The sequence below is a fragment of the Acanthopagrus latus genome, chromosome 5 (genome assembly GCF_904848185.1).
Source record: "Acanthopagrus latus isolate v.2019 chromosome 5, fAcaLat1.1, whole genome shotgun sequence".
In the NCBI taxonomy this organism is placed as follows: Eukaryota; Metazoa; Chordata; class Actinopteri; order Spariformes; family Sparidae; genus Acanthopagrus; species Acanthopagrus latus.
Window position 1 is genome coordinate 14,921,411 of NC_051043.1, and position 24,279 is coordinate 14,945,689.

Consider the following 24,279-nt stretch of genomic DNA (forward strand, 5'->3'; position numbering starts at 1 on the left):
CATGATCCAGGATTTACAATAAACACAGATGAACAGTATTTTGTTTCTGGGATTTTAACTTGAACAGTATTGCACATGTTGCTCATCGCAGCCACTCGCCTACCTGTGTTGTAATCAAAAATGCGGTGCTTCAGGCCAGATTTTAAAAGAAGATGACACATGCAGCCTCCCCTCTGGCTCTTCTAGGTGTTTTGATTGGTGACAGTGGCAAAGGAATGGCTGGCAGACTGTCAGCACTGAGATGAAGTTTTAATTTTCATTGAACAGCATGAACTGTTTTCTGTTGATTTACGCTGCAGGAGAAGCTCTGGAATTATCATTTAAATTGAGATGTTCAATGTGCACATGATCAGGGGGCCCTCTGGTTATTTTGCAACAACCTTGTGTTTGTTGGACAGACGTTATCGGGTGGCTCTGCTGTGCATAATAGTGGCGTGACAATGTGCAACATCACTCCAGTTAGAAATGTAACAGATACCTGCTGCCCTCAGTTGGCAGCAGCTGTTGATCTGTTTTTTTTCTGTTATATCAGCTGCAATGTACAGAAGAGTGGTAAACACAAAGGTTGCTTGTATGAGATTCTAATTATAATCCAAGATGCTGTAGCGAGTTGACTTCTCACAGCAAGAAGATTTTGGGTTTGAACCAGCCGAACCTTTGCATGTTTTCGTACCCGTGTGGGTTTTCTCCAGGTGCTCCGGCCTCCCCCCTCTGTAGTGGGCATATAAGCTTGAATGTGAGCGTGAGAGGAAAGCAATAAGGGAGGAAATAACCTCCACGCTCTGAAGGAAAATACCAGTTTGTCAGAGCAAGACAGCATTCCGTGCTGAATAGAGAATAGAGAAAATCACCTGAAAGACAGCATGGGGGAGAGACGTGAGAAAAGAATTGAAAGTGCGAAAGAAAGTTGGGCGGAAAGAAAAAAGTCAAACTGAACTGTCATTTGTTAATTTAATGATGTAACATACACTGTAGAATGGAGTGTCTTGTAACAGTGAAAACCAGAAATTAACCTGTGACGGCAGTCTCATATATGGTTCCGATTCTGGCGGAATGCTCCGATAGGCCGTGATGTATGGAAAGGGGTGTAACGCTCACAGTAGGTGGGAGGTGACGCTGACGGGTGCAGCAAATGACTAATTTTCTACCGGTCAAACCATTCAGGGAGCCCTCAGTCCCTGTATGGAAGGCACTGTTGTGTTTCTTCACGTGTTTACAGAAAAATATAATAGTGAAGCAGTGCAAGGACTTCGCTACAATGAAAATGGAAATTCCCCTATGGTTGCCAGAGTTTTGACAGATGTCATGTCTGTTTTGATACACAGCTTTTTAAAAGCTGCCATTAAACACCTTGTCCCCCTCCTCTACATCCACAGCTATCCTGACATTTCATTTTGTCCTGCTCTGGTTATCATCCAAGCTACCCATCATCGTCTGTTTGATTGATGCAGCCTCCTGGTTAGAAAGTTCATTTCCATTAGCCTACGGATGGATTTGAGATGCATTACCTTTACATTTTGTTTGGTAATGTGGCCAAATTTGCATATGTGTTTGACAGCATGACCGGTGTGAATCTCTGGTGCCAGGGATCAAAGAGGCCGCTCATATTTATAGAATAAGTGCAGCCTTTAAGAGCTCAGCGTGGAGCCAGCATCCTCACAAGTCTGTGGCATTTTGGGTTTGAGCCCAATGTCCCTTCAGCCAATCAGAATCGAGGTATTTAACACATTAGTCAAACCAGACTCAGCCGGTCTCTCCTAGAAATGGCATCATGCCAGTGAATCAGCTAACTATGGTCCCCTGCCCAGTTTTGAGCCATTAGATAAATGGAGACAATAAAACATAAAACACCAAATAGGATTAATCTGCGTATTACAGCCATATTTTTCAAATTATTTGGAGTGGCGGATGATGGCTGCACATACAGGGAGCCACAGACAAATGCTCTCAGGTCTGATTCCCTTTAGAGTCAATGTGTCCAACAGGGATAAACACAACGCATCCAAATGTCACAGAGCAAAACAAAATTCTCCAGTATACCGGCATATAACAGGTTAGACATATTGTATATAACATGATGAATGTAACTGTGGACAAAAGATACAGCAAAGAAATTCACTGTGAAATGTCATGGGCTTTTCAAGATCAGCCAAAGTAATTACATTTTTCAGAAGAAGGTGTTTTCATTCATTACTGCCTCAGTAGAACATGTCAAGTGTCAGGACACAAACTGAATGTCATGTCTCAAGTGGCATAGTCTGAGAAGTCATCAAGAAGTACTCATACACACACACGCAAGCGCGAATGTCGTTTCACTTTTGGCCAAAGGCTGCACTGAAAAAAATCCATCTTTCATCTTTAGTGATTCTAACAAATATACTAGTCACATTTATAACCAGTGCATAAAACGAGATTTAGAAGTACTGTGGCATTTTTCCCCCAAGAAATATGTCCCTTATGTTACTTTCATAAGCTGTCCAATACATCTTTAATGGGCCACGATTATTCTAACCATAACAAATGCTGTAGAGCTGTGGCAAATCTCACTTTCCTTGCCAGAAATTGTAATTCAAAAAGAGTTTTATCATTGTTGAAAGGGGCTGTAAGAACGTGTTATGCGAGGGATGAATTTTTAAAGAACAACAGCTGTGCAAAGTTTTTCAGAGAACCTGCATTGTTTGAGTGTTGGGGCAGCCAGAATGTAATCAAGTACATTTACTCAAGTGTATCTAAATACAATTTTGAGTTGCTTTCCTTCTAAAACAAATGAAAAAAATACATAGATCCAAAATTCCATACAAAACGAGATGAAATAGTTTAATAATTACAACAAATACCATTAGTCTAAATGTATACTTTGCAAGACCTGTTGGTTGCTGTTAGTAAACATACCATTCAAAGTTTTCTTCTCCCTCCCACCTCAAAATTGCAACAGAGAGAGCAAGAGGGTGAGAGTGCAGTGAAGGTCGAGCAAACTACAGAGTGAATGAAGAGAGAGAGTGGTGTTAGCGAGAACAAAGCAGTGCAAATAAAAATGCTATTTTGGGATTGTATCACAGCTGTTATGTTCTAAATCCCAACCTTTTCGACAGCAGGGACTAGTCATGAGCTACAGCCTCTCTGGCGGTGGGGGACGGGGGGTGGAGGGGGTAATGGACATAGACAGTAAAATTTTGGTGTATTACACCTTTATGTAAATTACTTGCATTTTTAATGTTAAATTAAAATTATTTCCTTGTGATATGTAAGGGTTGCCATTTCCAGGAAGTTAATAACAAAACACACTGCCATACATAAATGGTGTTAGTTTCGACTCGGCTTTCTGTGGCCCAGTATGGGACAACGCAAGCACCTATACCTGTCCACGGCCCGGTGGTTGGGAAGCCCTGTTCTAAAGTACAAATAAAACTTTCGAGGTTTTGTAAAATTCAGTTGAATCAGTCATCCTCCCTGTTGTGGATGCTCTCTGCCCTGCGTGTGTGTAGCTCAGCCTTGCCCTCGGTCAAACAGACACACAGACGGAACAGCGAAGGAACCTGCTGGCTGTGTTTTTACAGAGTCCTGACCTCGTGCTGTTATCAACTTGGGACTACACACAACTGCTCGAGGGTTGAGGCCCAGAAACGTCTGGAACACAGCAAAAATATTAAGAAAGTGTAAAAATACAGGAAGAGTGTAGGGTCTCTGCAGGTACGGACACCAGCGCACACTCCTAGTGGGTCATAGTGATGTTTGAGAGGGATTTATTTCTAGGATTCCACACATTCTGCTGTTCAGAAAAAGCCATAAGACATTGATCTATTCATCTGCACTTCACATCTACAGTATGTAAAGGTTTTTAAAGATGAGATAACTGACCATCGAATGAAGATTCGGGGAAAGATCATCGTCGTCATAGTTAAAAATCTTTATTTTAGCTCTGAGAGGGGTGATTTTAAAATTCTCCATAACGATTTAGCAAGAGGAGCAACAAGAAACATTTGGAGGAGCACTGGCAGACTCCCTTTTTTTTAAAAAAAAAAACATGTCTCTATTTATCCAAATAAATATGAGCTATTTCTAAGATTTAAAAAAAAAAAAAAGCTACTGTGGGAGCTTCATAAAACACATCATATGTTTCAGCTTGTGGCCACCATTCCCTTTCCATTGTCAGTAAAACCAACAACCTGTTCAGTCATTTGGTCTTCGACCACAGTTGGCCGTGTCCCTGCCTGAGCCCCAGGGAGTTGTGGGTAATAAGCCTTGTCTTTGATGATGCTGTGGCAGCTCGGCGAGGAGAGATTTTTGTGATGAGTAATGTCTCTGAGCAGGTGCACTGTCGTGAGAACGTGCACGTGTGTGAGGTCACTGTCCTCTGTTCCCGTACATAGCACTCAGGTGATTAGGTCTAATGACTGCACACTGGGTTAGCCTCACAGGACTCATTTTTCCATAAGCCTCCAGGGCTAACTAAAGGCTGTTTCTGGGTCCTGTCATTTTTAAAATGAGCCAAGGAAATAGAGAAGGAACAAGCTTTCACCTCTATAATTACCTCCCCCAAGGAACCCATGTCCGTTTGATGGTGGTTGGTCAGCAGGACTACACGGGGAACTATCAAACAGATTTGGAGGATGAGTCTCGGTCCAGAGTAGACCTCATTAACTTTTGGTGGGGATCCGGATAACGGGACTGATTCAGAAGTGTTTTCTCACTTTTTTTTTTTAATATTGCGAGGTATCGCTTTTCTTTCCTTATAATTTGAATAATTATGGACTTTGATGAAAAAAATCAGGTGTATTGAGGTGTAAGGTATCTATGAGAGAGTACAAAAAGTGGCTGTTTGGCCTTGGCAGAGCTATTTGCTCTGCTGAACGCCTTTTTTAAAAGATATGCTTTCTAGTGATTAAAAAAATCCTCTCTATTTTCCTTTCTTAACTTTGTCTTCCCTCCTTTCTTCCCGTAGGACTGGAGAGTTTTCCTTGCGTGTCGCGGACCCTCAGTTGTTTTCCCAACCTGAGACAATCCAAGTCCAAGCCGTGTCAATGCAGGTAAAGTACAATAGCCAATGTCTTTCACTTTTATTTAATCCGGTGTTGGCATACTTTCTCACAGAGAGAAAGAGAGAAATAAACTGTTTTAACAACTTAAGTTGCATCCACAGGCTGTCACATTATAAGTAACAGAGAAGAAAAGTCAGGTTTCTTCTAAATTTAGTTTACTGTGAAGCAGTAGACTGTCTGTACTGAGGGTTGAATGTCAAGTCAATACCTGCGTCCTTGTTGAGAAAGTTTGTCTCAGAGTTAAAAGACACATTAAAAGCAGCCTTCAGTAAGCAATAGACTGCTGCTGCATACATGAAGGTTGAGAACAGAGGTCAGAGCTCTTAGCTCTTACATCTTGTAGCCTTGATTTTGTAGATTTGAGCACAAGTGAACTGCTTTTTACTGCTTAATTCCATATTTAGTGGGTAAGATATTTTATGAACCATGATCACATTATAGCTAAATACAGCATCAATCAGAGATTAAATAATCAGCTCTCTTCAAAACAGGATAACAATACATCTGACTGATTAATCTCTTAAACAGCCTCGTATATGGTTGCCATTTCACCCAGTAGTCATGTACATATACATGTTCTTTCGCCAGTCAGCATCATGAAGTACAGACCAAATTTGTTAATTGAATCTAAATTAATCACACATACAAGTATTCTCCATTAGAAGTGTTTAAGAATACTTCAGTGCAAATGGCTTTTGGTAGTGGATCCATTCTTTGACGGAGTTTGTTCATCTGTCACAGGTACATTCAATGAGCACTCGTTTCAGAGTTGGCCTTGACGAGGCTGGTTGCTAGCCCTAACGTTAGCATCGCTAATCGTTAGCTCGCTGCTGTGTTTGTGCGGAGCAACATTTTGTCATCTGCCTCCATCATGTTTGCAAAGCCTCTGTTGAACACGAAGGGAACTTGTGGGCTCAGGGTGCGTAGAGCGTGAATAATCTCCGCATTTTTTCTTTAGTTCTTTAGCTTTTTCTGCGATGAAGTAATCAAAATGAATGTGTTATTTTGACAGAGACGTACTAAAAAAACATTCCAAACAGAGATATGACATATCCAGTGCACAAGGTCATTTATTTGTCCTTACACAGCACGGGGTTGCACAACAAAATGAAAGTTGAAAGTCGCCACATGCTGCCCACACAAAGAACATATTGTCAGATAATTACATTTAGGACAGGATAGGATGATTTACAACCACTGGGGATGACAGGCAGCACACAGCCACAGTTAATCTGGTGCATCAGACTCGGCTCATTTTTCTGTAATATTTCTGTGTTGCTGTTTTTCATTTTGTGGCATCATCCCAGCTGATCTGCATTCCTCACTGTTTTGAGGGCTCTGTCCCCACAAAGTATTACCAGGGGCTGTGATCGGTGTCCAGCTGACCCCTGATTTTGGCACCAATATGGAAAATAAAGAGGAACGAGGGATTAGAGGCTTCTCTCCGTGAGATCTGCTGATGGGTTTGTGTGACAGCTGTGTTACTCTGCCCTGTGCGTGTATGTGTGTGTGTGTGTGTGAGACATACACAGAGAGAACACATACCTGAGGCGACAAAGTGACAGATGGTTGATACAGAATGACAGAACTGAGAGCGTGCGTAGCTAATTTAAGTAATGATGTAATTAGCTGAGTGGAAAAAGTTTTATTTATCATGGATCGGGAAAAACAAAATCACCCATATCTGTCACCAAGAACAAACTTCCATAATGTCGGACATTGAAAAGTAGCCTTAGTGTTATGTTAAAAGAAGTATTAGTAATAAAATCTAGAACCTGAAGTTCAGTTAAGAGTGGCAGGTTTTTGTGCCATATCCTTGTCAGCGTTTAGCCAACATCGCAAACACTTATATTTCTCGAAGTCTCTGTAATGAGAAAACCAACTTTATTGGCATACGTGACTGCTTTCTTAAATTTGACTTGTCGTCTCTGAGTAAATTAGTGTTGCAGCCGCCGAGCTCAAAGTGCTGCTTACAGATGATTGAGTGGAGCTGCAGCATTCGGGTGTGTTTTTTTCCGGGGGAGGAGGGGCTGCTCAATTATACCATCACTTGATCAGCTCAACTTTCTCAGACAACATTAACAGAAGCTGCTCATGAGGAAAGAACAGTATGATTCATGCAAGTAAGTCAACCTCGGTGACCGTATTTTGACTGACAGCTGGTCGGCCATTTTGGTCGGCCAGTTTTCTGCTAGTGTTTACGGCAACAGCAGTATCTTTCCTGCATTTAACACCAGCATTTTTCATATAAACAAGACCTTCAGGTAAACTTCAACAGAGTCTTTGTCCCTGTTCTTACAGCAGTTTACCATTTTTTGGTGTAAAATGTGTTCATACTGAAGTGAGGCCAGATGTGTTTGTTAAAGGAAAATCAAGACGATTGGCTCTTGTGGTCATTTATCCCTCAAGACAGAAGTAGTATGACTTTTTTAAAGCTTGTACTAAACTTCTTCTTGGGTTTTTCCGATGGAACCTTCGGCTGGGCAGAGTCAAACCGTGTCACGCTGATTTGTGTTTCCATTACCAGTCTGACCAGCCTCCAAGCGGGCTGTGGTGATGTGGTGCAGATTGTGTCCAACCTATGACGACCTTCTACTCAAACAAACCTGTGTTGCAATACTCGGTGCTCGGTACTTTTGTTGCCTCTAACTGAATCTCAGTGGCACGAAGTTTAGGTTCTCTCTTGTGTCCCTGTGTGGTCTTTCAAACATCTGCTTTATTTTACTGTTTCATAGTGGTTGCTTTCAGCTGAGAACAGGGGTGGCGTTACGTTGCTGCTGGTGAAAACCAGACATTTTCTGATTTTACTGCTCTCAAAATCAAAGCTTTTAAGCTGTAAGCTTTTATCCACCGTTTTACAGACGCTCTTTTCACCACTAGTCACAGATATGGATGAGCCCACTGCCTTTAAACATTGTTGCCTCAAGAATGGAAATGCAAATCCCTGCCGCTGTGAGGGGCTGAGTCAAACCAAGTCAAGCCAAGCCAGCGCATGAGCATGGAAAAGGGCCATTAGGGAGATGGTTGTGGTTGGTAGTGAGTTGATTAAAATGTTTGTTTGTCTTTTAAAATGTTGAGATAAACCTTTCTTCAGTAGTTTTAGGGCCACGACTCACCAGGGTTAGGGTCAGGGTTAGACTCCTCTTAGACTCTTTTACCAGGTCAACAGTCGTCCATGGGTCGATGTATGGGCGGCTGTTGAGCATCTGTGATCATAGATTTGGCACACTGTTGGCAGTATTAAAACCTTCACGTTGGCTTTTCAGCAGATTGAACGTGTTGAATCTGTTCAGCTAAGCGAATCCATGCAGAGGTAAAATGGAGAATCGCTCTAGTGTCATGATTTTTCCAGTATAGTGCTGCCTCCTCCATTATTTGCAACCTGTTTATCATACATATTCTCGATTAGGAGTGTTTGCATTAGTGATACTGCTATGAATATTCTACACAAACACATTATTGTTATCATACCAATATTTTACATGTTCAAAAACTTCCGTGGGTGGAGTTGTTGGGTCCTCTGTTGAAAACAAACATTAAATCACTCTGCTGTTGAACGACCTTTGAACATCTTCACTTCAAGAGAGTGCAGCCACAAACATGCCACAAAGAGAAGTGCAGAGCCACTGGGTCTCAGGTGATTGGTCCTCTCACTCTGCATCAAAGAGCATCACATACACTGATGTAACTTTTAGTGTGGTAGTGGAAAATCTCCAGTATTTCTACCTGCCTCTTCTTGGAAAATACCAATTTTGGGGGGGTTTTTGTACATTTGTCCTGCAGAAATTCTAATATGTCTGCAGAAAAATGTGAAGATTTGTTGACTTGCTCTGAACACGAAGCTCTGAAGATATAATTCAGTCTATTCAGACTGGAGCGAACATGTGAGTCAGGAGAACACGCTTGACATATGAGTACATGTGAATCCAAACATGTGGGTGCAGTTGTACAAGGCAACTACGTTGTATATTGCTGAAAAATCTAATTGTGTAGCAGAAAAAAAGACATTTGTGCTAATGCGATCCTCCCTGTCTAACTAAAGGCTTAAAAAAAAAAAGAAATTGTTGATTGAAATCCCTATCAGATCCCGAGCCAGCGGGCGCCTCGGATTGTAATAGCCTCAGGAATGAAAGATCCGTGCTGCAGATAGCCTTTTCCCCCTTCTGACAGCACTGGCTGCTCCTTTTGAAAAACATTTCTAAGAGTCCGGAATCTGCTAATGGCATTTTCTACAGAGGTGGTCTCACACACACAAAGCTTTTTGTTGCTTACATTTTCATCTTAAAGTGCCAATCTTTAGGCTTCGGAGACTTTTCTCCCCGCTGTGGTGATTGGCACTAAGCCGTCTTCGCTGTGGACTTTCTGGAATTCCCCTAGCTGTCAGTCAATGCAGAGGCATCTTCTACCTGAAGTTTTTTCTTAATGAAGTACCGAATGGTGTCTGTAGAGTGCAGAGGGAAACGAGTGTATAAAAACCAAGATGATTTGACTTAAATGCACCATAATTTTTTAACCATTCCAGCTGAACGGGAGGGCATCGGTACATCTGCTGCATTCCTCAGTGTTGTGACAGCTTGACACAGAAACAGGAGAAGAGAGCTGCAGATCAAAGGTGTTGTTACAGAACCAAAAGGCTTACACGCAAAAAATCAACTTGGGATGAAATCAACTTGGGAAACGCTTCCACCCTTCTCGTCATGCCTCTGAATGCCATCCAGCGCGTACACAGCAGGCATATCAAAACAAAATAAAGAGAAAAGGAAAAAACCCCAGGAAGCAGCACAACAAAAAGCTTTTTCCACCCTCTTGAAGTGCTATAGAGGCAACCAAGGGCCCCGCGGGTGACGACAGGTCTCTCCCAGATGTGAACTTGTGAACTTCACCTTTCCCTCACCTGTGAGTTTAGGATAAAATGTCAGCCCTCCTACCTAAGCACCTGTGGTCTGTCTGCCTTAGGAGGGAGATTTTGCTGGTTCACGTTTAGTGAGCAAGCATGTCGTAGCATGATTCAAAAGGAGCACACACACACTTTCAGCCCCCATCGACATATCCAAAACCTTTTGTTCACCTCCTGTGAATTGCAGAAGTGGTGACACCGGATTTCAGTGGACACCTGGGAGCCCTGTTGCCTGTCTCTTAGAGATTATTCCTCTGACGGCCAAAAATTTGTCACCAGGCGGCCCCCAACAGAACGCAGAGTGCAGGGGTGTGTGGATAACAACATGTTCCCTCTGTGTTTTTAAGCTTTTCAGCTCTGTGTTCTGCAATTTCAGCCAGAAGTCACTTTGGCTCGAACACACAGTGTGTGTGTATGACTTTCCACAAGTCATTTTTCTCTGTGGCCAGCTTGTTTCATGTGTCCCCCTTTTGCTTAAGCTGCTGCTTTAATGGCAGAGAGCTGGAGCCTGGCCAGCAGCCATCCCGGGCAATGAATTGGACCCGAGCCCTGAATCAGGCTGAGCAGCTCGGAGCTCCATGCCTGACAACTGGTTTGATCTAGGGCCACGGCAGGGGCAGGGCGCATCTCTGCGGGGACAGCCCATGTATCTCTACCTGCGCCTGCAACCCTGCCAAGCTGCCCTGCTAACAACTTCTGGTGGGGAGTCATAAAATGAACTGCGTCGATTCCGTGTTTTCTTTTGCCTCCAGCCTTTAATTTTGTCTTTCTTGTTTTGCTGTACGCAAAGTCTGATATCCAGACAGACACACAGAAGGTGCAAATGCACTTACACCCTCATGAGAGCCTTTCATCAACTTGTTCCACATTTAAACTCAAAAGGTCATATATCCGTAAAAATAAACTTGTGATATCCAACAATTGTGCAGCTTGGTTTGGCACTGCAAAGGACCCTTTCAAATGTCATCAGCTAAATCTCATTTGTCTATGAACTTCCTATTAAAAATAGTTTCTCAATAAAGTGAGGAAGGGCGAAATGACCTTTGCCTTCATCAGTACAAACACAGACAGTGGCAGACACATGGTGAGACCTGGATAAAGTCATACCCTTGCTCACAATGGGAGGCCCTCCGCTCTGACTAGCTCCCCTAAAATGACTTTGTTAGCGAGAGGAAGCTTTTTCTCCCGCCGCGGTGAGGCTCCAGGTATGGCTGAGTGCAGCTTAATGAGGCGCCTCATTTAACCTCTCCCTCACCTTCGTCTTCCTCATCTCCCACAGCGGCCGGGCACAGCAGCCTGAGCACCCTGACCCTCTGGGAGAAAATTCATCATCCGCCAATTTTTGTGTGTTTGGGAGAAATTGCCCTGTCTTCATGCTGTGCTTTCAGCAAGCCTAGAAGTTTAATTTTTCTCAGAGATGCAACTTTGCTTTTAACTGTAAAAACAAGCTGTAGAGAGGGTACGTCTCGCTACATCTCATCTATCTTTCAGTCACATCAGTTAGATTGGAATCACATCATTGCCTTACATGCAGCCTCTCTTTTTTTCTTTGTCTTTTTATACTTTCCAGCCTCCCAGGGTCGTGACTCTCGCTATTTTACCCGTGGAGGGCAGCGGTGCCCTGGCAACCATCACCAAGTCTGTCCTGCAGGTCGACGATCCCGACAACCCAGCCGATGTCCTGGTCATGGTCCTCGAGCCGCCCCGTCACGGCCGACTGACCCGCCTCCACGGCGACCGGGCACTCAGCCGATTCAAGCTGGAGGAGCTGTCACGGGAACAGATCCAGTACATCCACGACGGCTCTGAGGGGACGGAGGACGGGGTGGTGCTGCAGGTCAACGACGGCCACAGCTACAGGAATGTTCTCCTCCAAGTACACATCGATCAGAAGGTAGGAGGGACAGAGGGGGAGGATGGGAGATGAATGGCTCAGAGTCAGAGTCTCAAAAGACTCTTTACTTTTTCTTTTTCATCTACAGTGACGCCAGCCACAGCTTACGTTAGGCACACAACTATATGGTGCCGTCAAAATATCTTTCAGCTACAGCTTTCAAAGGCTCTCTGGTGTTTAATTTAGAGTCATCCTGCGGTGCGCCGGCTCGGTTCAGAAATGTCAGCAGAGTCAGAAGACCTGCATCGATCCACTCTGATACTGGATGAAGTTCTTGCCTGGATGTTACACAGTGGAGCCAAATTAGTTTGTTGCACCTCAGAGCTCCAGTGTCTCTTCACCAGCCATACTTTTCAAACTATCAGATAGTCAAGAAAGAAAGAGGAGAAAAAAAAACTATTGATTTTTTCAATAAGATCATTTTGAGGGCTGAGTCGAAGTGCAGAAGTTCACAGAGAGTGGAAAAAAGTGAGACTACAATAAGTGCATCTGCTGAAAAGCCCACACAGAAATCACTTCCACTGTGGAATAACATCAGAATCAAATCTGTTGCATCTATATACAGTATCTACAGTACTTGTAGCATGCAGTGTTATATGAGCCTCGGTTACAAAAATATTTTCGGTGGTCCTAAAAAAGAATCAGATTTATTCTGTTGGGGTAATCAGCGGCATTATTAGATTTTCTTTTGCATTTCCATCAATTCTCACTTAGTGAAAACATTCCAAGCTTGTCCTCTGGCAGCAGGAAACACTTTTGAGTGCATTGGAGTGTTTTCTAGGTGTTTCCCCAGTGCCCCCACCCCCCACCCCCCAATCTAAACCTGCGGACAGTTTCTAAGGATATGAATGCTGTTTTAATGTGTTGTGATTGAGATCCTGCCCCACCAAACATCCTGGAAAGTGACAAAGTTACGTTTTTTAAACTGGAAGCTGTCTGACTCCCTCACTCGCAGGGACGGAGGCTGAAAGTTCACTGAAGTCTCGGTCCGGAGGGCAGAGGGTCGCGGTGATTCATTTTCATCACAAACACTTGGGGAGTTAAAGCTTTTTGCCAGTGACAAACGCTATTTTTCGGGCAGAAATGTGACGAAGAGTTGGTAGGACGGGCGGGAGGACAGACAGGAGGATGGACGCTTCTCCATGTACAGCTGTGGTATTTTTTTTTCTTCATGTAAGTTGCCAAAGACAGTTACAGTTACTACTTTACTTTTGTTCAGTCATGGTAACGTTGCTTTGTGGGAAATTTTGTGACGGACCTGTGCATCAGACTCTCAGACCGGCACGCTCCCGCTCCGCGCCCCGGCTTACCTGTTCACACTGGTTTGGTTCGCCAGTAATACGGCCCTGATACTACCTCCGCATCTGAAACACACAGAGGAGGAGGCGGAGAATCGGTGCAGGATCCCCGCATGCAAACGGCAGTGTGAATGGGGCTATTGTGTTACTTTTGGATCTAATTATAGTGAAAAAAAAAAAAAAGTATTCTGAGATATGCGAGAACCCTTTAGTGTTGCGGTTGTACTGAGTTAGTATTTACTCTCTGACTTGCTGAAGTAATGCTTCTCTAAGCATTTTTGACATCCACTGTCTTCCTCTAAACTCCTTTAATTGCCTCAACTTCACTACTCATCACATTGATTCTATGTGTCCACACAGTGTGCTCTGTTGACTTTATCCCAGATGATGGTTTGCTGGAGGCACGGACTGATCCTCGAATATTCAAACACTGATACAGAAAGAGCAGGGCGGGCTTTTAAAAAAAAAAAAAAAAAAATGGCAGCCGTTATCCCTCCTCTGTCATCGCCTCTGGTGAGGGTTTTATGACAAGGACACAATCATCTGGCAGCAAGCGCCAGCCACCGTGACCGCAGGGGAAGAGGGGCGGGAATGTTCGGCGTGAGACAAATTTGGCAGCCAAGTCGCACGGACGCGCACACACATACACACACACACACAGAATGGCAGACAAGGTTGAACCTGCTTCTAGCACTGAAGATGTCTAGACAGACTTAGAGATGTGCCTGTGTGTGTGTGCATGTGTGTGTGTGTGTGTGTGTGTGTGTGTACTTCAGTCTCTGTGCAGATAAGTTTTAGACCTTGAGAGGTCACACAATTTGGAAAATGAGGATGCCCTTTCTGTTTGTGGGTTAAAACTCAGGCTGAAAGTAGTTTTAAGGTTTGGGTAAGAGTTTGTGTCAAGGAGGGTCCTATCAAAAATTAAATTGTGTGTGTGTGGGTGTGTGTGTGTGTGTGTGTGTGTGTGTGTTCAGGAATCAGTCTCCTTTGCGTTCCCCTCACCACTCACACCTCTGATTCTCACATCCGCTGTAGACTCACACATACAAAGCCGGCAGACTGATTTACATACACGCATGCACAAACTAAGAGAAACTTTTTAAATTTTCACACCAGCGCAGGGCTGACTCAGCATTTCAAGTGAAAGTAGAGGGAATTCATTTCAGTGAGAACGCGCCAGAAACGAAAAAAACAATTGAATAGAAATACATTCACATTAATGCTTTTTGATGATGTTTGTTATGTCTTGTCGAAAACAAGTCAGATGCTTTGGGGACATATTGAGCAAAGTCCAAGTCAAGTCTACAGTCTTCACTTGCAAATGAATATGCCAACATCCAGCCTTATCGTGCCTGTGTCATTGCATCGGTTGTCAGCATTCACATTTCCAAGTTGTATAGTTTTAGTAGTGCTGAGGGAGGAGAGATTACACCATCATCTCCAACAGAAATCTGTTCGATCAACCAACTTACATGTAGCTGTATACGTACTCGGAATGGCGGAAGTGGTTGGAAATAGTCGGCAGTTGATTGTTTAAGATGTTTTTGGTACTTACAGTACATTTGCTTAATTTAGCAACTCAACTCTCAAGATAACAGGATTACTTGTTAAATGCGTTAGCCACATAGTTTTGGTGTAGAGAGAGTCGTCCACTAATCAGTAGGTCGGTGGTTCGATCCCTGGATTCCCCTGCCGCTCATCGAAGTATCTTTGTGCAAGACACGGACCCCTAAATTGCTCCGATGAGCAGGTCGGCACCCTGCATGTCACCCTCTGCCATCAGTGTGTGACTGTGTGTGTGAATGGACTGTGACAGGGGTTGTAAAGCACCATGAATTGCTCAGTAAACTGGAAAGGTGCTATATAAATGCAAGACCAAATCACACGTCGAGCCAAGTGTCCAACCAGTCATTTCTCAACCGTGTCATATTCTCACTGTCTTTATTTAACTTGTCTCGTGTTTAAAGTGTATGAAGGACGCACACACGTGCTATATCTGATGTACACGCACTCTGAAGATGTATTTCCTGCTTTCTCTCAGACGGACAGGCAGAAGAGGTGACTCCGCTCGGGTGAACTTGGGTTTAGATTTCATATAACTGAAAAAGCAACCTTCAGATGATCCTATACAAAATCCCACCTTGCTGTGTGCCAGCTATACTTTAGTCCTCGCGGCAGAGAAACTTCTTCTCTGCTGTGTTTTCTCCGTTTGGGTTTTGGAGGGCGAGCCTGTTTTGTCTGGCTGCATGCAGATGCCCTGCCTCAGCCTCAACTCCTCTGCTTTTCTCCCATCTCTAAATCGATAACATCCCACATGCACTCCCTCCCTTTCTCTTTCTCTCTCTCACTCTCACTCTCACTCACACACACACACACACACACACACACAGACTCCAGTATCCATTTACTGTAAAATGTCCTGATGCTGCATTCTGGCGTGCATTAGACAGAGCAGGATGGACAGCGTGATGGAAGGCTGAGAGAATGCCCTTGATTTATGTCCGAGGCTTTTGGATGCGTCCCAGCAGCGTCGGTGTCCCCACTTCATCCCTGTCGCCTCTCACTTGATCTGAACAGGTAGATCACCATAGAATGGAGATCTGTAAGGAAATGCAGTGAGAGGAATACCAGTCCTCTCCAAGCACAGCAGAAGAAAAAGAAAAACTTAATTTCACTGGTTTGACGGCGTGCAGTGGAAAGAGGAAGATCTGCAAAAGAAAAGACTTCAATGTGAATATCAGATTAAAACACAAAAATACATTTTGCAGTTGGATATGGACAATTAAAAACAAGAGGTGGCACCCCAAAGTTAAGAATTTAAAAACCAGAGGTGCCACGGGTGTTTTCTTGGTTTCCTTCCGTATACTGCATCACAGGGCAGCTGCGTGTGGTAAACATGAAGACTTGTGTGTGCAGTTTAATGATCATACCTCACAGGATTTCTGGATATTCAAGTTCAGTTTGGAAGTTCAGACCTCCAGCTGCTATGAAAAGGTGCCAGCGTGCCTGCTAATGAAGATAAAACTGGCATGGAAGAGAGCAGTGCAGGGAAAGAATCGGAAAAAAAAATACAAATAAAAATAGAAATGAGATCAGAGGAGATTAAAGCCCAAATCTACTTAAAGGAACCCCTCAATGAAGACTTCATGAACCCTGACTGCCCTCCACAAAAATAAAGCCCTGAGTGATTATTGGCTCCGCCTGGATTTGAACGGACCTGGGACAATGAATCCTTAGTTTTCAGAGCGTGGCACTCTCTCTGGCACCCTTTGTGTTTGCGAGCCCACCATCCAGGCTGCAGCAGTGGCTTTCGATGCCAGGCTGCGCCGGGGGACAATAGCCTTCCTGAAAGTTGGATTACCGAACTCTAAAGCAGGAGACTAATCAGTCCAGTAATGACCCTCTGATGGATGGACTTTCTCTCTGCTCAGCCTGAGCCCTGAGCAGCTCAACTGAATAGGAAGCAGGACCCTTGGCTTTCAATTACTGTCTCGGGGAGAACACTTTGAGCCTGTAAAAAAAAACAAAAAAAAAACCCTCGGGCTCTTCTGTTCTCCGGCACAAATGGAAGGGAATGGGATATTTTATTTTTTCTCATCAGGCGTCCTGCTTTGGAAGGGTAATAGCTCAACTCTGTTGTCAAGCAGAAGAGGGAGCCTGAGTGCTTTGAGTACGCTTCCTCTCCCGCTGAGGCATTGTTGTAAAGAATTAGTTTTGACTTGTTTAAGCGATACTGCATATCCCATGTCTGTGATTACGTTTGAGATTGCTCTGATTTGATTCTGTGAAAGCTGGCGCCCCATTTCACACGGCCTGATGCTTACTATTGCCACATGCTCCCATTTTAGAAACGATGTCTCTCATTAAGATTAAATCAGAATTTGTTGCCAATAAGGTTTGGTGGACGACTTCCACTTATTGTTTGACAGGCCCATCGGCCTGTCCTGTTCACCCCCAGTGGATTTATGGAAATTCGAGGGATGAGCAGTATGACCATCAGACCCGACAGCTAGAAAATGTTTTATGGATGACAACCACTCAGTCTTGGCAAAGTCATTCATTTCTTTTTTTGTGGACTGCAGCCAAAAGCCCTCAGTCTAGCATTGACTCTGTTTACAGTCCATCTCAGACCTGCTGTTGCAGAGGTGTCCGAAATGACACTTTTCATACATTTGCTCTGAAAAAGAAAAGAATGTTTTTATTCTAAGCTATGTTTTGGCCATCATTAGGCAATTAAAGAGCGCCTTTCTGCAGCATTAACTTGTGCTCTGCTGGTCACTGACATGATTTTATGATGTTAATTCAAAAACTGAGAATTATGTTCACTAAAAGATGGCAACATTTTGCTGAATGTAAATCGGTCCTACAATTAATGTAGACTGAGCTGAAGACTTAATCTAAAGATGTAACATTAGCTCAATCATACTGTAAGCCTTGCACAAGGCCATCATAGAGTCAATGTACAGAGTGATAGTGGTAACACTCCTGCTTCTGTTTTATTTGTTTAATTCATATTCTCACCTCTCTCTCTCTGTACTTCGTTTCTTGTAAATCTAAAGTTCAGTTTCTTGGCTTCTCAGAGGTCAAAAAGCACAGAAATTTCCATGAGCATTGAATTTTTTTTGCGAATGTCTGAGAGAGATAGGACTATCTGTCTATCTAATGGGGCAACACAAATCTTGTTCTTGGAGGAAGAAAGAAAAAAAAACTCATTAGATTTGAGTCTTATTCAAGACAGAAAATTAGAAAAATCACCATTTGGGGGTCCAGCTCCAGGTCAAAGAGACAGAAAAGTTAGATGTCTGGGGAAATCTGGGGAGTACTGGCGAACTCGTAAATCCGTAAAAGGTTCCTCTGACTTCTTTTATTTTTGTGGAGTCTGCTGTTTCTGGGTGCGAACGTCCTTGAGAGGAGTTGGTGGTCATCAGGAGTGGCTGATAATCCCCTGGATGATGTGGTCCTCTGAGTTAAAAGCCTGTCATGCTGACTTATGTGTTTTCTCTTTGCCGGGCAAGCCGCTGCTCGTCTGCTATTCTTTGCGTGCTGCGCTGAAATAGTGTGATTTGGATCAGCAGGCAGAAGAGCCACAGATGGTCTGCAGGTTGTTATCTGCAAACACAGGCAGCCTCACAAGCACATGCACTCATTCTCACACACCTGCGCGCACTTAGAATCACCTACAGCCACAGTGTTTATGCAATTACGCTAATCTCCAGTGGTAAATGTTCAATTCTGTGTGTGTGTGTGTGTGTGTGTGTGTGTGTGTGTGTGTGTGTGTGTGTGTGTGTGTCACCTTTTATTAAGGCATTGTTAATGGCTAAGAAGCCATTTTATAACTCAAGGCCATTAATAAGTTTGTTAAAAATGCCTTTAGGTGTTCCTGTTCATCTCCATCTTCATAACAATGCAGTAACAATGCTGATGATTTTGGATCTCTTTTTATCGCTTTTTAATAAGCCATAAAGTCGGCATCAGGTTATGTTTTGTTGACTTGTGTACTTACATTAGGCTGAAATGTTTTCAACAATGTTCAAACCCAGAGTAATCCACAGGTTAACTCAAAGTACCAGTGTGTTTTATGTGGTCGCGCGTCTCTACTTAGCTGCTGCAGTCAGGTTGATAAACAGGAGTGAAGATAAATCCACTTTCTAATTCCAAAAATTGTTAGTGTATATTTTATTGTCTAAATGTTTTGCAAACTTGCCCCATTAACTAGCGGTCAGCCACTTCTTTTAGGTAAAAAAAACAATTGTTTTTACATTATTATAACCCCAAAGTTGAATCCGTGTCTGCCTGGGTTCTCTCAGGGTACCCCAGCTTCCTCCCACAATCCACAATCCAAACACATGCAAAAGTTAGGTTAATTGTTTACTCTCAGTTGTCCGTGAGTGTGAATGAGAGAGTAAATGGTTGTTGGTCTCTATATGTCACCCCTGGATCTACTGAACCATTCAAGGGTATCTTTTCAGAAAGTGGAATTGAAATGTCTTCCCTTCAAAAGACATTTTGCACAAAATTGTGGTTAATTGAGGCTGACCTTATTCAGAAGTCCCATGTTCCCCTGGTAGTACTTATCAGTTCCTGTTGTGGAAAAGCTCGATACAGTATTATCCATTTCAGTGCATTTTTGAAATGTCTGCGAAATAGGAATATCATTGTTTTTCATTGATTTTCTTACTGTCAAGTTGCCCAGTTACCCAGGTAATATCTGTCAACATGAACAGTTTTTATATTAACTATTTTAGACAACTAGAGGTGTATATACATCTAGATGTAAAATGTGGCGCTTCTGTTTACAGAATAGATAGCAGGTCGGTTTTATAGATGCCAAAGATGCACGACATACCTGGTTATATTTAGACAGCAGGGTGAGTTAGAGAAGTAAGAGGTCTTGTTTCAAAACCTCCCTGACAGCAGACATCGGCCCTGCTGAAATGTCCTCGAGCGACACTGAGTCATCCACCAGCTCTGTGAGCTCTCTGTAGCCGAGCCTGCTCTTTGGTCTTTGCTTTGGAGGCAGGGCAAGCAAGATGATGAGTTACTCTGTCGCAGATCAATGCAGCATCACAAATATAAGTGTAATTCGAAAGTTGTTCTGGCAGTTCTTAGACCGAGGAAGCGTAGATTGACTCTTTTGTGATACGTGTTACTTCTGATCAGTGGAGCTAACTCTGGACTTAGTGCTCAGGGGACATTGCTGCTGATTGACGGAGCTTTAAGACTCCTGGGAATCACAAACCTGAGGTGACAACAGAGGTGGAATAAAAAACACTACACGGCACGAGGCTGCGCCTGAGAGACGAACCACAGAGACTGCCTTTATTTCTCTTCATACATCAGTGCCCACACCACAGGAACTTCAGATGGGATTTCTCAATTACTGTGGAGTTATAGTCAACACATTGCTCTGTTTACCAGGTTTAAACGTAAATTTAACGTAAATAACTCTTGATTATTCCACTGCATCTGCAGCCAATTCAAGCTAATGTGCATTACATAAACAATTCTGTATTTGATATGAAAATCCCAGCATCTGTCGAGCTCCTCCCAGGAAACAATCCTATTGCAAACACAGCAGGTGATTTATTTTTTGGTCTGGTTGAACTACCACATCTTCTTGTCAATCTCAGACAAATAGATGATGCTTGGAGAAGGGAAATTAAATCAGATATCATTAGTCTTCTAAACCAATCACGGGTATACTTCGGGAGGTTTTCAATCTCACAGCAGATCTTTGGAGTTAATCTCTCCAAAAGATGTTTCTTGACGGACTTGGTAGTATATGGGAGGTAGGTTTTCAGAGAAAAGGAGCTGGAAAGTTGGCATGAGCACTGATAGATGATTGAATGGAAAAGCAGTGCAAAGTGTATCCAAACTGACGGACAAAAACCAAGGGATTTCATAGGTAGTGCTCAAAAATGATGAGGGTTAAAATACATTTCTTTTTTTTTCTTTTTTTTTCTTCAGGCTGCTGACTCTCCTCACATGCTGTCTGTGCCAATAACCTGGGTAAAGGAAGGAGGCATGGTGCGACTGGATAAAAAGTACCTGCAGGCGGACTACAAGGGAGTCGGCACTGATGACATTGTGTACACCATTGACGCTTCGAACGGACAACCTAAATATGGTACAAACTCTTTAATGCCCGTTCAGATGCAGCGCTATTTCAAGAGATTCACTTCAGAACAGGCCAATTAATGGCTGAAAGGGTTGGAAGATAACATATAGTTTATTTCAGCTGTAGTTTGGTGGACATCTCTTTTAACGTTTCTGAATTTTCCTCAATGTCTCCCTCAGAACATCATGTACACAAGTCCCTGGTGTATGAGACACGCTCGTACAAGTCCTGTCACGGTTACAGATACAATAAAGATAGAAGCCCATAATGTCTCTCCCCAACCCTAAGTAAACACATCCACCTCAAGACTCAGATCTTGCCACAACCATTTTTTATCTTAAGCCTAAACCTTCTATTGTGGAGGCGTAATCATAGTACCTCCGCCTTTAATTCTTTTGGGATATCATCAGGGGATTTCTAGTCATTGTGATACTTATGAAACCAGATGAAACGGATAATTACCTCCACCCTCTCCGTCTAGGTGAGGTGGTGCTGGTTTCCATGCCAGCCGACGGCCCGGTGGAAGGCTGGCGCCCCTCGCTAACCGACGACCGAGGCTTCACTCCAACGACTTCCTTCACTCAGCAGGACGTCAACGATGGAACCGTCTGGTACCGCCACTTTGGCAGCGGGACCAGCAGCGATTCATTTCAGTTCCAGGTCAGTGCCCTGAACTGTGTGATATACATAGACAGGGCTTCCTTCTCTAAACAGTAAAGCCATTGCTGAAGTGCAATATATGTGCGCTCTTACCGCTGGAAGAAGTCCAATTGTATGTAAGCTTATGAGAATCTCTCAGTTATCCGTCCCACTTGTTTATGATTAAATTCAAATACTTACTTAAACAAAAGTAGCGCTACAGCGATGAGCATTGACCATCAAAAGTGGAGGACACAATGATTTAAAGAAGGGACAACATAGAAATCTTAGTTTAAAGCAAAGCGTCACCAGAGATGGATTAAGTTTGCTCATTGAATTGTATTATTTTAATTGTGCCATGGTTCAAACATGTGATGCGAAAAACTTGAAAAACACATGTATTTGTTAAACGTTTATTACACATTATCATCTCAACCACAGTAGACCATTATGTGAAATAACGGCGCCAGAGGAATACACTGTCAACAATAAGGTTGTTTATTTTACCCACTGCTGCGTGAGAAGCACTACAACATGTACGTATAAATAATTTTTAAAAAACTGATGAAAGAAAACAAACACTCTTTGAGACGGGGAAACCTCGGGGGGCTGATACGAATGTTTCCACCCAAAAGAAGAAAAGAGGAGGAGATGGTGACAGAGACGACACGACGCCGTTCTCGTTGTTGATTTTGTTTTTGTTTTTTTTTCCTGTCGTGCCTTCGTTCTCCCTCTGGAGTGTACTTTGAAGTTCACGCTCTTACTCGTGTTCCCATGCTCCCTGGTGTTTACCTCTTCTTTATGCTCCAGTCCTCAACCTCTCCAGCATCTCTACCTCTGGCGTGATTTATTTCTTTTCACCCTCCTCCTCCTGTCATGCATCTCTGTCTCTCTCGCCTCCTATCTCCGTCTCTCACCTCTATCTGCCTCTGCTGCGTCTTCTTTTATTTTTCTTGTAACCATGAGATAGTGTGGGTACGCTTTAACGCAGTGCTTTATAGGAATCTGTAAAAAATGTTCCTCAGCCTTTGTTTTTTATTTGAAAACTAACCGTCTGCTTATCACTCAGCGGTTTTGACCCCGCCAAACGCTTTTCTATGTATAATGCAGACAACATTTTCTTTTTTTTTACCAACTCTTCTTTTAAGTACAATCTCCTTGGACTTCTTCTCTTTTTGTCCAAATGTTGGCACCAAAACATTCTACACTCAAAATCAACCAATGTCAACTCATCATGATTGGCGCTAATGACGCCAAATTAGCTCCAAATCCGAGACGATCCTTTTTTAAAAAAAACAAAAAAAACCATGCAGCATTCATCGTGCTGCAGCCAGAGTGCTTCCATGCCAGCGTCTGCTTCACCTCCACTCTATTAGAAAAACAAAAAGAGGCAGCCAAAAGTGTGTAGCTACATCTAATCATCTCTCTCCCTCCATCCAGCCCCTTACATTTTGGCTCCATCCATCAGGGCAAATGCGTTTCAATTACACAGTGCCGCATTCAAATTAAATTCCCAAGTGTCTCATCATTTTGAAAGGAAGTGGGAAAGCAGAGGATCGGAAAAGTGAAACCCATCACAAACTGAGCCGCTGGAAACGTTTGTGCCGTTTGTCAGGGGTGCCGATTAAACTTGACGGGTTTGTCAGGGTGGTATTATTGTCCTCCACTGGTTTTTATCCAAGTGTGGCGCCTTGTTAGAGCTGATTATTTTGAAAGTCGCTCTGTCTCTCTGCAGCTGCACAACACTCTAGATGTGCACTTTCTCATGCGCCAACATGTCTTTTTTTTTTTTTGTAAATCCAAGTTAAAGTCGGAGAGACGGTGACTTGGTGCCCGTACAATTTTCTCTGCAGTGAAGAAGAATTTCCCTCACACTCGCTCACTTTGTTGCTGTCATGTGGCTCAAGGAACTGATGCAAGAAAGAAACCAGATGCTTAACTATAAATTTCCTCCTGTTAATTGAAGAGATTTATAGATTATTACTTTATTTGTGTCATAGGATAAGGGGCACCCTGGTGGTCTAACATCCTGGGTTTGAATCTCACTAGGGACTTTTATTGTCTGCATGTTCTCTATTTGTTTGGTTCTCTATCACGCTCTCCTTTTCGTTTCCTGTCATCTCATTATTGTCAGCTCTGTGTTAAAAGCATAAAGTGGCCCCAAAAGCACCACAAAAAGAACATATGGTGCGGATTAATGCGCTCAGTTTGGAGTTACCCCCGTAACGTCATGTTGCAACCAAAGAACCATTAGATCCTGTTAATTACTTTGGAAATTTTAACGAGTTCAAAGACTGAAGTCGGAATAAATTGAGTGATTTTCTCTTGTTTTATCCACTGTTAGGGACACAGAAGTTTTCCCAAATCCTGTACTGGCCTTTGTTTTCATGGCTTTAATTTTCCGCAAATCAGATTTTGTATTTGTGTAGGACTAAAGGATCACAGCGTTTCAAACATGTTTGCTGCAAGTATTCAACGCATAACATTGTTTTGACGTAATAGGTTTTGTCAGTAGAAGTATTGTATTTCATATGGTATACAATGTTATTTATGTTGAATTGAATCAACAGAATAATCAATAATTTACCGCTCCAGTGCCGCCTTTGATAAATCCAGCTGACTCAGCACTGACCCTCGTGGCAACACATCACTTGTAATTGGTGGCACTGACTCCAGGCTTCATGCTTGTGTGACATTACTTCTGACTGACAGAGCTGACTACAAGTTTTCGGAACTTTCTTCTCTCCCCCCAAATGCCACTGATATGACAGGAACAAGCAGCAGCGGGAATAAGTAAAGCGGCGGCAGAAATTTGCTTTTAAAACGAACAACCAAGGGCGCTGCTCTCGATTATGCATATCAGGGGAAGGAAGAAGTTAAAGTGACATACTGCG

General features: G+C 43.1%; 1 protein-coding gene across 2 annotated transcripts in view; it reads left to right on the plus strand.

Moving 5' to 3' along the window:
• Positions 1–24,279, plus strand: part of fras1 (Fraser extracellular matrix complex subunit 1) — a 236,646-nt gene that overhangs the window by 156,605 nt on the left and 55,762 nt on the right. For both annotated transcript variants that reach the window (XM_037099466.1, XM_037099467.1), the window contains exons 27-30: positions 4,943–5,027; positions 11,507–11,830; positions 20,596–20,755; positions 21,228–21,406. In XM_037099466.1, coding sequence (XP_036955361.1) covers positions 4,943–5,027; positions 11,507–11,830; positions 20,596–20,755; positions 21,228–21,406 — 748 coding nt within the window. The remainder of the gene's footprint in view (positions 1–4,942; positions 5,028–11,506; positions 11,831–20,595; positions 20,756–21,227; positions 21,407–24,279) is intronic.